The following is an 18,324-nucleotide window of genomic DNA, read 5'->3' as shown; positions in this document are numbered from 1 at the left end:
AAATGAATGGGGACATGTTGGTCATGACTGTTTGTGATAATATGCTGATTAACTGTGAAAACACTATTGCAAAAATCTCATCTGCATACACAGAAATTCACATGAACTACTTACTTTCAGAGTCCAGCCAGAACATCAAACAGAAAATCAGAAACGTATCCACAAATAGTGACATAGTTGCTGCAGAGATTTAACTACAAAATGGCATAGCTAGCTTTCATATGGGAATATAATCAGAATATAATCAGAATACAACCAGTTGGCGATTACCTGAGTCAGTTCCCCTATTCCAAGGAGATGCGTCACAGACATTTAGAAATTGACATCCTGAGTCAGGCTGCAACCAGGTCATGCGTTCAAAAGTGTCGCCCAGAGGTTGAGGGTGTTGCACACTCGCAGTCGGTTGCCGAACACAAAAACAGTCCTGTTTTTACTCTAGTGTGTCTGGGTCATTTCATGTGTTGTGCCGTTATTTGGTATTTATTTATGTTAAAATGTCATCTTCACTATTTCATAATAAATATGTTGTCAGAGGATAAAGTTTTGCAGCACGGTCAGTTCCATTAAGTGCAGAATTTGCCGTGTTAGATTGGTCACAACAGTGTCGAAATTACAGCACGCTGCTAGCAATTACTCGTTCTTTTACCTAGTAAAATTACACAGCAGTTACATAGTGTACTTCATGGAAACATACTAGTGGTAATATTCAAAGTGAGACAGCAATAAAGGACAAAGTTAGCAACTAGGAGGTTTACACATAACATTTATCTGCTAAAAAGTCAGATATTTCCCTTATGGGGGAAAAAAGAGAGCTGAGTCAACTATGAACTTGGATTCAACCAATGACTCCATTTTTTCTATATCCTTGTGTGGTTAAAGAGATGAAATGTTAAAGACAAAATTAAGGAACAGAATCTGCTTATAAGACTCTATGTTGTCATGCTATTTAATGCTTTCTACTGTTTTATAGTCTACTATATTTAAACCGCTTAGTTCTGTCATTGATTGGAAATGCAATAAGTAGGTTTTGTCTCCATGAAGTCCTTGGAGGCCAGTGTGAGATGAAATTATATACACAGCGCATAAACATGTTGTGACTTAATGATGCAGAATAAAAAATAAAAATCATTCGTAAATGGCACACATGCGCTGGAGATGGCAGGTAGAAATGCTAAAAAAATGGCTTATTGTCACAGATGCTAAGTGAAAGCAATCGAGTGAGATTGGTGTAGTAAGAGGTGAGGGCTGAGTAGTGGAGTATTATTGAATCAAAGGCCTATTCTCGGTATGAAGATGAGGCGGGGATGAAGGTTGCTCCTCATCCATAACAGATGATTCATAGGCTGCCCTGACCTTTAATACCTGGACTTACCTCTTTTCCTTTCTCTGCTGCAGAACTCCACTGCATGGAGAGTTCAAGTATATGCTGTTAATAGCAAACAGCGCTGGCAAAGCTTGCGTCCCAGAGCACTCTGCAAATACAAGTGCGCATGTATGCACATGCGGGCATGTGCACGTGTGTTTGAAGTGTGGATGCTCATTTATAAAGCACATTTGCAGAAGCATCAAATGTCAAAAGTTCACTGCGGCACCCTGCTCACATCTAATGTGACAAATAACTTCTTCCTCCAGTTGCATTGTTCTAATCCCTTTAGTGGGCTCTGGAATGGAAATATAATTACATTTCTGTGGTGCAGTGCCTTTGATAAGACAGCCACTTGCTGAGCTGAATGTCTAACTGAGTTGGATGCCTCTCCCAAGCCCTCTCCTCTCTCCACTCTACTTCTCTCCCCTTACTCATCTCCCCTCTTCCTTTCTCTCCTTTAGGTTTTCTCGTTTTCCCTTTTCATTCTCTCACCCCCCGCTCGCTTCTCTCTGTCATCTCCAAAAGCTCATTCTGTCTCTCTCTCACCCGCCTAGGTATTGCTGTGGATAAAGGAGGAGTTGTCTACTTCGTTGATGGCACCACCATTCAGAAGATTAATGAGAGGGGTTTGCTCTCCACTGTGATTGGTTCAAACGGACTGATGTCGACGCAGCCGCTAAGCTGTGATTCACGCATGGACATCGGCCAGGTGAGTTAATAATGCGGCAGAGTTTCGATGACCAGCGGAAAGCAGATTTGCTGTGAATGCTGTTGTTTTAATAATCTGTAGAAAAATAAGCCTGCTTATTAAACAGCAGTATACACTGCAAAGCTTCTTCTACTGAGAACCTTTATCATTTCTTCAAGGTATGTGTGCTTGTGTGTGAAGGAGAGACCAAAGACTGCATAGGTTTGATCTGGCAGCCTTCAGATCACACTGCTAACTTATATCAAGCCTATTAGAGCAAAGGATGAATTATAGATGAGCTACTGGCTCTATAGAGGGATCTCTGCCCACACATAGGGATGTGAGCGCCTGTGTATGTGTGTGTGAATATCAATGTTCAAGCCAGGTGAATTCCCAGAGGGGATATTATGTGTCGTTAAAGGGGCCCGTGCTGCCTCCTGGCTCTTCTCGTTGTTTGTTACTCATTGTTCAGATCATGTCAAATTCATTCTTCGTTGAATTAAAAAACAAAACAAAAAAACAATGTGTGACCTCAATGTGTCATCTTTGCTCATCATCTCTTGGCTGTTGTAGCACTTTGTCTACATTCAACTTAGCTTTCTCCTGAAAGTACAAGCTACCAAGCTAGGCTATCATTTCTGAACTTCTCAGTTTGATAGTTTAGCTCACTAAATCTGCAAGGATACAGATTATTAATACTGGAAATGATTGCTCTTCCTTGTCCTTTATGTTAATGCTATTCCAGCACTGCAGAGTCATCTGCCACTCACCTACACAGCTCAAAAAATTCATTACAGACAGCTAACATTAGCGAGGCATGCTAATGTTAGCTGTCTGTAATGAATGGGTTTTATTGTGTTGATTACAAAAAACGGGAAGGGGATGAGTACACAGAGCTACGTCACTGTGTGTTTTAAACCAAAAAGAACTGCTGAACTCCTTGATGGTGTCAAATAAGGCCTAACAATGTTATCTCCCCAGCTGGTTTCAGGTATAGTCAAGTACTCCAAAGTGCAGTTTTGACATCCTCAAGGGTGTCTCCCGCTTTAGCCCTGTGACACCTGCTTTCAGGCTCTGCCTCATACTGTCACGCTGCTCACAGTAATGTCAGGCCAAATCAGAGAAAGCCTCAAAGCCTCTCTTTTCTGGAAAAAAAAAGGCGTAAACAGGCTTTCTCTGCACACAGGACAACATCTGAATATGAGGCTTTTTTTGCATTTCAGCCACAAGCACAAAAGACATTTTTCAGTGCAGTTCTGTGTAGTTCAATAGTTTCAAAATAACATAATTCAATAAATAATTGAAAAAGAAGGGGAGGCGTTGAAAATGTTTATCTCAAATATTTTCAGAGAATCGGGAGAAATAGAAATGGGACAAAATCAAAAACTGAGTGGCCGTGATCTTTGGGTTTCCAGGCAGTACGCTAAAAAACACAAATGTGATTTGGGAGAAGAATTCACAGCTCAGGAACAGTTTTTGTTGCTGCCTCCATGATTCAACATCCACTGATGTGATGTGACCAATCAGAATCTGAACTTCTAGAGAAGCGAGGGTTCCTCCAATGATTATCATTGTACAGACAAGTGCACATAACATAGGGGCAGCAGGTTTTGAAGCAATGTATGTTGTCATAGTAATGACATTACAACAACAGTGCATTAAAGAAATCCAGGTGCTAGACTAGAGTGCCTGCAGTGTCAAATCCAACACCCAAGTGGAAATATGTGGAGTATTCTAAGGCCACAGACTGTTCAGCATGTGAAATCCTATATTCAGCAAGAACAGGTAAACACTTTGCTTTCAAAACTGCAGCAACTGATCTCCAAACAAAGAGAGGTGATGCAACACAGTGGGAAGCATGTCCCTACTGCTGTATCTACTTCACTGATATGTTATAAACAATGTTACACTTTACAACATCTCCCAATGTTTTTAGCAACTAGATACTCTAAAATTAAATAAATAAATGTTGTACCTTTTACCTTTTGTTGATAAGACTTTTTTTCCTGCAGTACTCGTCTCTCATCAGTACGTATGGTGAGCAGTGTATCATAGCAACACACTAAATCCATCTCCTACCATTGGTGCTTATAAGCAGAGATACTGCATTGCTCAAATCTCTGGTAATAATATTGGCTTTCTGTTTAAGAGATGTGGAAATGCAAGCTGAAGCTCTCTTAATATATACAAATGAAAAACACAAAGAACTTTAAAAATAAATGTGGATTTCAGCTCTGTGTGCAGGTCAGCTTCTCGAAGCAATCGCCTGCCGTCACAGCAAAGTTCAATATCGTGTGCAGCAGGGATTTGATGCATGGGACACCGTGAGTCCTGCTTGATGAATCTCTCTATCTTTAAAAATGGAATTTCAGAGTCAACCTTCTAGTCTCTCATTTGACAGGGCCTATAATTGGACATGTCAGTGGCAATTTAACATGATCCATTTATTTACCAATCCGTCCTCGGAGTCATCAATCACCTCATCCTTCAGACGCACCGCGTCGTCTCTGCAGCGGTCACGGGCGCCTGCGAGTGAGATGGACAGTCATGTGGGTGGCTGTGCGCTGGTGTAGGTTTGCCTGCCTTTGACCCCCACAGTGTTAGCGGACAGGGTGTGCTATTTGAGCAGGCAGCGATCACGGTTATTGGATGACATTTGGAACAGTGCCGAAGCGAGCCAGTGTGAGTCTTGAATAAACACAGGGAAGGCTCCCTGCCCGCTACTGACCTTTGCATGAGCAGGGAGGGTCAGGAGGCCTAATACTATGTTATTAAGGAGATGTTATTTGTATCACCTGTAACTGGCTCTTGTGGGCAGCTGCCACCAAGGACTTCTTTGCTCTTTTGTTCTCGCTTTTTTTTTTCTTCACAGAAATATACAATAAGTGTTTGTCATTCCTCAGGTGCGGCTAGAGTGGCCAACAGACCTGGCCATTAACCCACTGGACAACTCCCTGTACATCCTTGACAACAACATCGTCCTGCAGGTAGAGAAATACGCACGAAACAAAGCAGAGGCTTGCAAGAGAGGGAAATATACGCCTGCTTCTCATTCATTCATCTGCTTTCTTATGAGACATTGGGACTATATGTAGCAGTGGAAGAGAGGGTAATAAAATATTTTTCACAAATTGCAGTGCTGTCACTTTAGGTGCATTTAGAGTGAGTGAGGCTGCTAACATAAAAGAAAGCAAAAAAAAGCACCTTGTTAAAAAAATAACATGCTATCACAGGTCTCTGCAGGAGTTGTTTTTAAGAAAATGTCACTCAACTTTTTTCTCCGAAATTAATGAATTGCCTGTTTGAGCATGTTCAAAAGTAATGAGTCAGGAGATGAGGCAGGCGATGTTTGATACACCGGATCAAAACCAAAGCAATTCAACAGAGTGGCTGACTCTGTTGAATTGATGTAAGTGTCTGTATTGTGCCTCTCTCTTTTATAACAGATAATACGTTGTGGTGTATTTCCTTAGGTGTCAGAAAGTCTGCAGGTGCGGATTGTAGCAGGACGTCCCATCCACTGCCAGGTTCCAGGTATTGACCATCACTTGGTGAGCCGGGCAGCTGTGCGCGCCACCTTGGAGGCAGCTAAGGCCATCGCCCTGTCCCACCTGGGCACGCTGTACATTGCTGAGACTGATGAGAGGCGAATCAACCGCATCCAGCAGGTCACTAAAAAGACTTTTGAGGGCACCTGTTAATGATGCATTTATCGCAGTTCTCATGTTGCAAATTTATACTGAAGTTGCAAAAGACCATACTTATCCAGAGTGTTAATATACTGCTCAAAAAATGAAAGGAACACTTTGTAATCAGAGTAGAGCATCAAGATGATTAAACTTCTGGGACATTGATCTGGTCAGTTAAGTAGCCGAGGGGGTTGTTAATCAGTTTCAACTGCTTTAGTGTTGATGAAATTAACAACAGGTGCACTAGAGGAGCAACAAATCAGAAATACTTTTAGAGGTGGAGGCCACTGACATTTATTCCCTTCTCTTCTTTTCTGGCTTTTTTTCACTACATTTGTATTTGGCTAGTGTCAGTGTCGCTGCTCATATTCCTCCAGGATGACACATCAATAGGTTTGCTGTGGCTCCCAGCATAGCATCAAGACCATAGAGGAGATTTCAGGAGAGCTGGTCAGGGCTGTAGAAGGTCCTCAACATGTCAGCAAGACCCGAATCTGCTCCTTTGTGAAAAGAGGAACAGGATGGAAAACGACCTCCAGAAGGCCACTGGTGTGAATGTCTCTGACCAAAACATCAGAAACAGACTTGGTCCTTTAGTGAGCCCTGTGCTCACAGTCCAGCACCTTGGACCCTGACTGGCATTTGCCATTGAGTACCAGGATTGGCTGGTCCACCACTGGTGGTCTGTGCTTTTCACAGATGAGAACAGCTTCACCCTGACAGACATGTAAGGGTCTCTACAGACCTCTACAGGCTAGGCATTGGCATCCTCACTGCCATTAGGTGTCAGAATGAAATCCTAGGACCTACTATCAGACCCTGCACTGGTGCAGTGAGTCTTGGGATCCTCCTGGTGCACAACAATGGCCTCATGTGGCAAGAGTATTCAGGCAGTTCCTGGAGGCTGAAGGAATTGATACCATTGAATGACCCCCTTGCTCGCCTGACCTAAATTGAGTAGAGCACCTCTGAGATATTATGTTTTAGTCCATCTGACACTGCACCTCAGACTGTCGAGGAGCTCGGTGATGCCCTGGCCCAGATATGAGACGAGATCCCCCAGGACACCATCCATCGTTTCATTAGGTGCCCTGATGTTGTCAGGCATGCATACAAGCACGTGGGGTCATCATTTTTTCACTTTGATTTTCACGTGTCTTTGAATTCAACCCCTCTGTAGGTTGAGCATTTTCATTTCCATCAAAGGATGTGACATCTTTTCATTCCTAACACATTAACCAGTCCATATCCAGGCTTTTTCCCCATTGATATCTCATGTTTTTGAGCAGTGTATATTCCTCCATATTACCCTGACATTTCAATGCACGCCTCTTGTCTCTTCGCATGAACGTTTTCCACGTCTCTGATGGAAATAACAACAGGAAAAAAGAAACAGCTCAGCTAGAGCTGACACTGGCAATCCATCTGGCCTTATGACACTAATTTACCTTCACACTTGTTGCATCATGAGTCCCACTGTGAACAGGTTGTTTGCCTAACAGATGCTACGCAGCAAGGTAGTGCGTCGAGTCTGTGTCTAGGACGTAGATGCTCAAAATCAAAGGCATTCAAAAAATAATCAAGAAGTACGGTTTCAGTTTTAGAGAAAAAAGAAGTATATATAGTATATTACTTTTTTCTGTCCATTTGCTCCATTAGGTAGCAGCATGTTGTCACAGCACTGCAGCATTTTGGAACCAACAGCACAAAGGTAGTGCCTGCTGGACTCAATCAATAGCACCTTTGTGGTGTGCAGCAACACGCTGGGTCCATGTGGAGGCAGACAGGAACATATAATACCTCAAATGCCTTTTTATTGGGTACCGACCAGCCATGTTGCAATGGGCAATGAAAAGACCTTTTTTTTTTTTTTTTTTTAACTGCGTTTGACACACCTATTTTATGTTTGGCATTTTTAGGCTCCTATTTATCAAGCGTCTCAGTTGGACTCAGACAGGAATGGATCCATCCATGTTTGTTAAGGTTTCCACACTTATTCAGCAACAGGTGCCAGACTGACAGTGAATGACACCGCTTTGTAACAACGAGCCGTAAAGTAAAATTAATGATGATTTGTTTAGATGTGTGTGATGACGAGTTGGGATTATCTCAGCAGTTTGTGATGTGCAATCAATCAGTGCATTAAGAAACAAAGAACAGCCAGGCAAATACAATGTGATGCAGGAGAAATGAAATACAGAACACTTCAGGTAAGTTCGCTGCACACAGATACACCTGACATGATGTTTTAAGCTGATTTTAAAAATGATGCGTGAATTAAGTGCTCGGTTTCACTTTCAATGGTTCGCACCAGCTTGTACTGTTTAGCCAGCAAGTCTTTTTTTAGTGTAATAAGCTCTATTAAATGTGAACGTGCCTTGGCCTTCATACTAAGTATTTAGGCGATGACTTGGCACCGCCTGCGGTCTGCGCTCATGGTCCAGGCACGTCTTCCCATCACATAGACTCAGAACATTTGGCCAGGACATCAAGGACCACACATGCATAACCAATATGTGCTTTTTAAAATTTTTATTTTGCATAAGTTGCTGTGTTATTCGTTATATCACACTGGAGCATTACAATCAAACTCATTACATGCCACATTTGCTCCGTTGTGCCCGTCTTTATCTGCTTTAAATTAAGGGCAATTTGCAACAACTTTTTATTTTCTGTTTATTTTGGACATGTTTAAAGATGAAGCATTTGTTGTACTGTGAAGAGGAAACAAGCTGTTTTTTCCCTGTGTGAGTAGAACAGTTTGCATGGCGAAACGAATTACACCTTACGTTTCAGAACATAATAAGCACGAGATAAAACATAATCTTGTTCTGAGAAGGCTGAGATGAAGAACAGCACATGATCTGTTTCACCATGTCACTGTTTGTTTACCGAAAGTCAAAATGCAGAAGCATTGTGTGAAAAACCTAAACACACCGCGTGATTCAGTACCCTGTAAAACCGCCTGTGGCAGTAATAAATGGAATTAACTGTTTTCTCGACGACCTTATCAGTCTCTCGCTTCGTTGTGGAGGAATTTTGGCTCTCGCGTCTTTACAGCGTCGCTTCAGTTCATTGAGGTTTGTGGTTCGTTTCTGCACAGCTCTCTTCAGAGCCTGCCACAGCATTTCAGTCAGTTTGAGGTGTAGACTTTGACTGGGCCAAGGCAACGCTTTGGTTCTTTTCTTTGTCAGTGTTTCTGTTGTGCTTTTGATCATCGTTCTGATGCTTTACCCAATTACTGCCAGGCTTTAGGTGTCAGACAGATGGCTTCTAGAATACGTTGGCACTCTACTTTGGGCTCAACGATTGCAAGGTGCAAGACAAGCTCAAATCATCACCCCTCCACCACCGTGCTTGACGGTTGATATGAGGTGTTTGTGCTTATATGTTGAGTTTGGTTTTTGCTAAATTTGCGCTGTGCATCGTGGACAAACAGCTCCAATTTGTTCTTTATTGTCCAAAGGACATTGTTTTGTCTTGCGGTTCGTTCAGATGCAGCTTTTCAAATATGAATCATGCTGCCATCTTATTTTTAGAGAGAAGAGGGTCTCCCCTGACATCCTTCCATACTTTTTCAGTCTATTTCTAATTGTGCTGTCATGAACTTTAACATTTAGCTTGCTGATTTAGGTCTGTGGACTCTAAGATGTAGATTTTGAGTGTTTTTATGGTTTCTCTGAGCAATGCATAGACTGACCTTAGGGCGAATTTGCTGGGACTTCCACTCTTGTGAAGATTAGCAGCTGTCTTGAATGTTTTCCCTTTGTGACTCTTTCTATCTGATTGATGGGAAACAACGGGTTGTTCTTCCTCCAGACCAGCAAACTGCCAAAGCTTCTGCTTTCATAGAGGTGCTCACACTTGCTGATGATAAATGAACAAAGTGAATTTGATTAGCAGCACATGGCTGCTACTTACCCTCTAATTCTTATTGAAGCTGTGCGTAAACGTGTACTGTTTCCTCACTCACTGCTTCTAAATTTGGCTTAAATTAACACTGACATAATATATTGTGTTGTTATTGTGGTTGTATCTACCTGCTTTTATTATGTCCTGATCCGTAAAACCTTAGATTCGAGTATTTTATAGGTCAAGGTGATGAAATTCTGCTTCTAACCTAAAATTAGGAGTAAGGTTTTCTCTACTCTCAGATGATGGATGAATGGAGATTTTGGAAAGTAGTTTTGTGGGAATTGTGCTTATTTACTTGTTTTTTTTCCCAGACACTGGAAACATGGGGTTTTCTGGGTTTGGCAATGCAAACAAACGAGCTGCAGTAGGGAACGGCTTTATAATAAACACCTCAGATAAACTTTCCCCGTGGAATCATAAAGTTGATAAAAGCAAGTCTTCATCAAACATATCTTTGACAATTATCTTCCAACAATGCACGGTCCTCTCGGGCTAGTTAAGCAGCATCTGCCTCCCAAGATTAATCAAAATCAAGCTGTTGTTGCAACAGTTTTCACCTCCATTTGCAGCTCGCCTCCCCATCAGGACAATCAGCTTAATTTGTTTGGAGAGCGAGACTTAATGTTCCAAAGATCTGTCAATCAGTCAGCAAGGGAATAGTGTCATACATCGAAGATGCATAATGCCTTTGTTTGTCTAAACTTCACGGAGAGGCACCAAAGATATCATCGGTGATGTTTTTGGCTAAAGGAACAGCGGATACACGCAAAGTGATATTGTAACTCAGCGCAGGTTTTTATATGAAATGCCATCATTATCTTATTTGCCAGAGAGACGAGACATTACAAAGGCTGTTGTGGAACATTACCTTCTGTTTAACAGTGGCCTCCTGCAGCACGTTGTGACATGTCGCTTTTTGAAAACTCCACAGGTGTCAACCAACGGCGAGATATCGATTATCTCCGGAGCCCCCACGGACTGCGATTGCAAGATAGACCCCAACTGCGACTGCTTCTCTGGTGGGTCACCAGGCACACATACGCACACTTGTTATGTGAGGAGTGCAGGATTAAGTAATGTGAACGTATTAGATTATGCTTAATAGGATTAGAGCGCTACAACACATGCAAAAGCATTTGAGAATTAATTCTGGTGGCATCATATTCGGCCTGCTTCAGAAGTAGTTTTAGAGGAAACAAAAACTGGAGCATTGTGAAGCTCGGAGGATTTGATTTAGTCTGTATATCTTGATATTGAGTGGGTAAATCTGGCTGCCCCGTGCGTCCCTGCTGGACAATAATTTGATTAGCACTTTCCCTCCCCGACTTATTAAAGTCAGCTGGAATCTTAGTGTCTAGGAAGAGCCGCTTCGACTCTCCTTGAAAAACAATAAAAAATATGACAATGACTTTTATATAAATGATGACAATACCCAGGAAAGAAAAGACCGCCTATAACATCAGGCTGGAGAATTAAGAGAACGACTTGACTGTGAGCGTTTGTGTGTTGGCTAAACAGAAAGTGGATGCTTGTGTGTGTGTGGGTCGATGTATTTATATTTGTATTCATAGGAAGGCTTCTTCTTTGTGGAGACCTCCAGCTAAATTCAGTAACAACCAGCTCAGGAGAAACCTTTCAAATCCATTCAAATTACAGCTGGTGAAAGAAAATGCTCACTTCCACACGCCGAATGTTTTAACTGGTTGCTGTATCATGGTTGGGCACCTGAAATGCAATAAAAGGAAGAGGAAAAGGACCCAACAAATAAGCAGATGTTCTTTTGACAGTTAGGCCGTGCTTTCATTGTAAGTGTCAGCGGATGTGATTTTATCATTTAATTCTGCTCATAAAAATCAGTCTCTTTTCTATTCAAAATGGAGGGAAGTGTCTCTCCCATGCCACAAGCCAATGGGCTGTAACCATCCCTATTCCTTGAGTTGTACTTTGCATATTTTCAATCATGTCTCGCTGTTAACAGATGATTACTCTCTTCATAGGCTTTCCGTTTCCATCCCTTCGCCGTAAACACTCACAGTGTCTTTGAACGCGGACATGTATGCGAGCGCACACCCGCCGATACTAACGGATGCGAGCCCGTGCGCGGTCGCCCACAAAAGCATACACACATAATGCGCATGCTGTCGCGAGATAAACTGCCACCCTGCTGTCTGCACAGACCCATCAGAGGCCCCAGGCCTACTGCTGACAGCATCTAAAGGGCTTCACCCAGCTGTTATCCTGCTGTGCAACCAAAGACATCTGGATGCATTCAGTCGCCTACTACCACCGTCTGATAAGACCGAGGTCACTATCAAGGTGGTCATATCCACTCCACTGGGAAGTTACCATATCCCAATAGGTCCACGTCCTGAGCCAAACTGATAACCGTTTAAGCGGCACCATGGGATCCTCGTATTTTGCCAACCTGCGTGTGGACTGGTTGTGACTTCTCGCTTTCGCTGGAGAACGAATTGTATTTCTCAGTGTGGTTAGAACTGATGCTGCTTTGAATTATGCTATTTTGTTGATAAAGAGCTTTTCCTGTCCTTACCGAAATGACAAGTTCCCGTTTTTCCTATCAGGAGACGGAGGCTACGCCCGTGATGCTCGTCTCAAAGCCCCGTCCTCTCTGGCAGTGGCTCCCAATGGCACCCTGTATATTGCTGATCTGGGCAATATCCGGATCAGAGCTGTAAGCCCCAACCAGCCCCAGCCCAGCCCAGCCGGACTGGTGGAAATCAGCTCACCTCTGGACCAGGAGCTCTATCTCTTTAGCCAGGTTCTTATCACAATGCCTAATGTGTGTATTTGCATGTAAAATATTTGGATACCAGCGAATTGTCTTTTTAATTCATAATTTATTAGCAAATTTAACAGACTGACTAACTCAAGTGTTTACTTGGATTTGCACATTGCTAAATTAAAACGGATTAAGCCACGCAAGCTCATTTGTACACACAAATTAGTCTGAGATAATTAGTTATTAATTATTGACACACAGTAACTGCTAGTTGGGCCTGTTAGGAAGGTAGATAACTGAACCAGCTAACAAAGCTAGCATTAGCTTTCTAATATGACCCATTTAGAGAAAAATAAAGAATAAATGCGGTAAACTGGCTAAACTTTAATAACTTGGGATGATTTTGGATTGCATTTCACAAAAATAATATTCCTCACTTCCAAGTCTCGTTCTAATAGCTTTGAATGATTGAATGATCAAATAATGTCAGCTAGGTTAGCCTAATCCAATCAGGGTCTTTACTGGCTCAGAGTGGGCTTTTGTGGGTGACTAAGCACGACAGTAAGCATGATAGATGCACACAAGATAGTGAGCCTATTGCCTTATGTTGCAGAAATCTGGCCTTTCCTGTTATTTCTGATCATTTAATAAACAAAACGGTTCATTCTGCCTGAGAAAATGAAACTCTTATTTCAAAAAATTATTTTAAAATTTCATACAGACAACAGTTACATATTACATATTCTAAGCTCTAAAATGAACATGTTTCTTCATCTTTAAATATATAATTTAAAGAAATAAACCCCATAATTTACAGTAGTTATGGTTAATGTGTGTGTACCTTTCTGTTTATATATACTTCATTGTTTTTGGAATCATTTTGTTTTATTGATGCAACAAAATTAGCAAATCACTAGTCTGAGAGTACAGAGTACCTAATAGTTTCTAAATTTACAGGTTTTGTCATTTGCAGAAGCTGAATCCTCAACAGTGTCTCTCTCTCCCTCTGATAGAATGGTTCCCACCTGTACACCAAACACCTGATCACAGGTCACTACCTGTACAACTTCTCTTACGGCACAGACGGCCAGTTGTCGGGTGTGATGAGCCGCGACGGCCGCAGCCTCCAGGTGAGGAGGGATGCTCACGGAGTGCCTCTCTGGCTGGCTCTACCTGGCGGACAGGTGTACTGGCTGTCCCTTAGCAACAGTGGCACGCTGAGGAAGGTGTCCGCCCAAGGCCACGACATCGCCCACATCACTTACCATGGCAATACAGGTCTCCTAGCAACCAAAAGTGATGAGAACAGTTGGACCACTGTGTATGAGTGAGTTTGTGGTTTATTTATAAAGCTTATCTGCTTATTGCGATCTTCTTTCTGTCTGTCCCCGCTCTTTCTCTCTTCTCCTTCCTTCCTTCCTGTTCTCGCTTTGTTGCTTGACTCTGAATGTTTGAGCTAACACTGCATTGCATGAATGTGTATTCATATGACAAGGTTTACGTTAGGGGTATGAAATATGAGTGCCATCTGGTGGTCACTTCTGCATCAACAAAGCTGGAGAAGGCCTGGGGTGGGATTGGGCGGTGTGACTGTTTTTTTCTTTCTTCTTTTTAGTCTTTGCTTAAAGTGACTGATTAGCTGAAGGACGTCTGCTGCAACTCTTTGAACACATGCGTGTTTAGTATTGCACATATAGTACAGGCAGAAAAACACATCTGTCTGAATTATTCACCACTGCCTAGTCGGTCTCTGTCTCAGATTCCACAGCTGGATAATTACACATATAAATCATAGTTGACACTCACTGCGAGCTCATGCTAGCGCACGGGAGCATGCATATGTGTGCCTGCGTGCTTTTTGCGGGCTTGGTTGTGGTCATTTGCCTGCGAGCGATGGATTTCTGCGCGTGTTTGTGCGTGTGTGTGCGCGCGTCTGTGTGTATTTGTTTGCTTATTGCCTTTGTGTTTATTCTCCAAGGTACAACAGCGAGGGTCGAGTGACCAACATCACCTTACCGACGGCGGAGGTGAGCGGTTTCCATGGCAACCTGGAGCGCTGGTCTCGGGTGGAGGTTGAAGCGTCCAACCGTGAGAACTTTGTCACCAGCACAAACTTGTCTGCCAGCGACACCATTTACATGTTCAGACAAGGTGCAGCATCACAATGAGTTCTGCGCTTTTGCCTTTTAAATTTCTTGCATCTACCCTCAGCTTCTATAACCAGCAACTAGCCACAAGGCTATTTATGAGTCATGTGAAAACGTGGCTGTTATTCTGGTTTAAGTCAGAAACTCTGACCTGCGTTTCTCTCATTCTTCATCGCTGGAGATTCACAGCTTTAAGTAAGCATTTATCCGCTTTTATAAATAGTTTCACATACAGATCTGATGCGACCTCTTTACATAACCGGACGAATGGGCAGCGGGGGGGAGAAAAAATGCTGTTTATTTACACAAAACATGCTACATTTGACTGACTCGTGAAATGCCTTAACAACTGCTGGGGCAAAGCAGAAAAAAAATGGAAAAGAGGGCAGAGATGAGAAGAGGAGAAAATGAGAGTGGAGTGAAGAAGCCACTCATGGGAGCAGTTTCTTCTCATGTCATCCCTTTAATTGCTTTCTTGCAGTTGTCACACTGACAGGACTGCAGGGAGGGAAAATCTGCGCCAACTCGCACGCGCTCAGTCACACACGCGCGCACAAACACATGCATGTACGCCACGCTACAGTGTGACAGAGCTGCCAGGGAAAAAAGTTGAAATGACCCACTATTTTTCGAGCACCACCTCTTTCTCCGCCGCCCACAATTTCACCGTGTCCTCGCCTGCCTCTGAGGCAACAATAACCATATGTACAGAATAGGTTTTTTTACGGCAGCGGAGGGAATAGAAGTTACTATCCGGTTTATTAGCCGCGTTAAGTTTTATGGTTAAAATATAGTTTTATGGTTATTTTCACCCCTCTTTTTCTAAATTTTTGTATTAATTGTGTTTTAAACATGAGACAAAGCCATCTTGGCATGTGTGAAAGTGTGTGGAAGCCTGACTCTGAGCAGGGCAGAAATGAAAGAGCAGTTTCTCAGAATGCTTTGCAATGTGTGAAAAGCTGCTATACCCCACCTTCCTCTCCTTCTTTCTCTCTCTGTCCTCTCTTTCTCCTTTCATTGCCCCCCCTCTCTCTCTCACTCTCTCATTATCTGTCTCCTGCGTTCCTCCTTTCTAAAGATGTAATAGCTGATGCAGTACAATGCTAATGTTGCAGAGAGCTTTAAAAAAAACACTCAGCACAGTGATTGAAGCAATTAATTCAAATAAAACGCACACACAAAGAGCCAGACATCGCATTCATGCAGCCCGCTTCTCACAGATTTCCTCTCAAGGCTGATTTTTTTTCTTCTTTTTGACACACAATGACTGATGTTTTCTTCACACTTCTTTTTTCTCATCTGTTGTTGCATATTTGCATCTCTGTGCACTTGTGGTTTTTTTGTGTGTGTGTCTGACCCACCCACGACAAACGGTCGACCCTCGACACCCACCCTCCCCCCCTTCCACATCCCCACAATTCACACTTACGCTTGCACTTTCCCACTCCAGATCACTCTCAGAGCTCGTACAGAGTCAGCGCCGACGGGTCATTTCTGGTGACGCTGGCCAGCGGGATGGAGCTGTCGCTAAGCACCGAGCCCCTCCTCCCGGGGGGCGTCGGGGGTGGAGTCAGTCCCACGGCCAGCCGCTGCAACATCAGCTTGCCTGGAGACCACGCCCCGAGCCTGATAGAGTGGAGGCAGAGGAAGGAGCAGAGCAAGACTAACTACAGCACTTACGAACGCAGGCTCAGGGTAAAACACTAAATCATCAGCCTGTTATTACGCCAACTGTGATAATATATAAAACACAATCCTGCGGCATCAGTGCTGCACAAAGGCATTGGGAATTAACAAGAGGATGCACGCAACTAGCCGAATATCCCAGAATCCCATATGAATGGATCAAATAAGCAGCCCGGCAACATTTTAGGAGTACGCAGGGTTAAGCTGTGCAATTTGACATTAACCAGGGGGACAAAAAGTGTCACTTTTAAGTGCTAAGAGTTGTGCAATCCGGTAGATTTTGAGCGATTGATGATGTCAGCGGAGGTGATAATAGGTCAAATGACTCGTAACCTGTTAGCTGTACTTTCCACACACACAGGCTGCAACACCTCTGCAGTGGTGATGAAAGCACAAACAGGAGATTTCCTGAGAAAAGGGCATTTATGTTACGTGCAGCAATTAATTAGCATTCCCCGGGAAACAGTTCTCTCACTTGTTCGCCAGGCAGCTTATTGTTTATAAATGCAGACCAGGGTTTGCTGGAAATGTCACAATTAATTCATCTGGACTAATGAAATCTTTGCTGCTCTCAGACATGCAAATATATGAATGAAGTGGCATGTCTGCGGCTTCAATCACCATTTATGATGATTTTAATGCTGTTAAAAAAAAGCTTCTGTTTGTGTTCTTGTCACTAGCTGACATTTTACTGCTTTGCTTTCCAGGCACATAACAGGAACCTGCTGTCCATAGACTTTGATCAAAGCACCAGAGTTGGGAAGATATACGATGACCACAGGAAGTTCACCCTCCACATTCAGTATGACCAGCTGGGCCGGCCTGTCGTGTGGTCACCCAGCAGCAAATACACTGAAGTAAACATCAGTTATTCAGGTGGAGGACTGCTTTCAGCCATCCACCGCGGAGAATGGTCCGAGCAGCTGGAGTACGAGAGCGACAGGGTGACGTCCAGAGCCTGGGTCAACGGCAAGATCTGGAGCTACACGTACGCAGACAGAGTGAGTAGAAAGTTTGAAGCGAACGTGACAGACAGCTTGTGATGAGGTCCTGCTGAGATTTGTTTTCAGGGCTCCTGTCGCCGTTTTCTTCTTGCCTTTGCTGCTTGCAGAAATCTAACACATCTTCTCCACTTACGTTTCCTTCTTGGTGCAGCTCTCCGAAACCGGCGCTGAGATTAAAGGCAAACCAAAAAAAAGCGTCTCAGTTGTGGGAAACGAAAGTAAAGAAGTGAAAGCATATTAAAATCAGTAACAGGTGCTATATTACCAAGTATCTTTTTAATGTGTTTCCCTCAGTTTGAGGGGCTTTCCATTTAGGCTATGAACATCAGTTTGCAGAGCGAATATTAGATCTGCCATAAGTTTAATGGTTGGGCAGACCTTTTAAACTTGGCCTTGTGTCTTCACGACTGCAACAGCGCGCACAGTTGAGAGATGTAAAGGCAGACGGTGTGTTCTTTCTGATCGATTGCATAACTCCAGCATGTTTCAAGGTTCGGCAAATAGATTTTCTCAAAAGAAAACAGCAGTAAAGTCTTTGCAGTAAACACTCGTCGTCTTCTGGCAGATGTTTAGAAGTTATATTCGCTATAAGGAATTTTTCTAGTCAAAGAAACTCAAACAGTGTGTGTGACTAAGCTGAGAGCTACCAGAAGGTATAATTTCCGCTCTTGAAATTAATTGAAATATTTAATGACATGATATTCAGTCTGAAATATATTTAGTGTCAAGGATTTTGGTCTAAGACAAAATTAGAGTGAAAATGAGCTTATATTACAGAACCATCTAGAAATTAATACCACCTTCATGTATTATTAACACATTAATATCATACCTTACAGTTGAATAAAGACATTAAAGAGAACATTGTTTTAGTGCAGCTGAAACTGTGTGAATAGCTATGCAGATTTTTAAGGGGGGGGGGGGGAGCAGCGGTAAACAAAAACGCTGCTGTCTGAAAACCAATTATGGTTTTTCTTTTTTCTCGTTTTGTTTTTTCGACACGTACGTCTGATAATTAAATAGCTTTCAGTGAATAACTGAAGCGGTCTCAAACTAAAACCAAGGTTGCTTTTGAAGAGCCGATTTTTT

General features: G+C 42.8%; 1 protein-coding gene across 1 annotated transcript in view; it reads left to right on the top strand.

Annotated features, from left to right (window-relative positions):
- tenm1 (teneurin transmembrane protein 1) overlaps window positions 1-18,324 on the top strand; it is a 198,384-nt gene that overhangs the window by 170,258 nt on the left and 9,802 nt on the right. Inside the window, exons 23-31 of the mRNA XM_080900924.1 lie at window positions 1,921-2,075; window positions 4,958-5,041; window positions 5,528-5,722; window positions 10,590-10,677; window positions 12,241-12,437; window positions 13,412-13,725; window positions 14,377-14,549; window positions 15,996-16,240; window positions 16,939-17,232. Coding sequence (XP_080757050.1) covers window positions 1,921-2,075; window positions 4,958-5,041; window positions 5,528-5,722; window positions 10,590-10,677; window positions 12,241-12,437; window positions 13,412-13,725; window positions 14,377-14,549; window positions 15,996-16,240; window positions 16,939-17,232 — 1,745 coding nt within the window. The remainder of the gene's footprint in view (window positions 1-1,920; window positions 2,076-4,957; window positions 5,042-5,527; window positions 5,723-10,589; window positions 10,678-12,240; window positions 12,438-13,411; window positions 13,726-14,376; window positions 14,550-15,995; window positions 16,241-16,938; window positions 17,233-18,324) is intronic.

Source organism: Rhamphochromis sp. 'chilingali' (assembly GCF_963969265.1).
Source record: "Rhamphochromis sp. 'chilingali' genome assembly, chromosome: 13".
Lineage (NCBI taxonomy): Eukaryota > Metazoa > Chordata > Actinopteri > Cichliformes > Cichlidae > Rhamphochromis > Rhamphochromis sp. 'chilingali'.
Note: the sequence above shows the minus strand (reverse complement) of the source record. Positions and strands in the feature narration are given on the sequence as shown.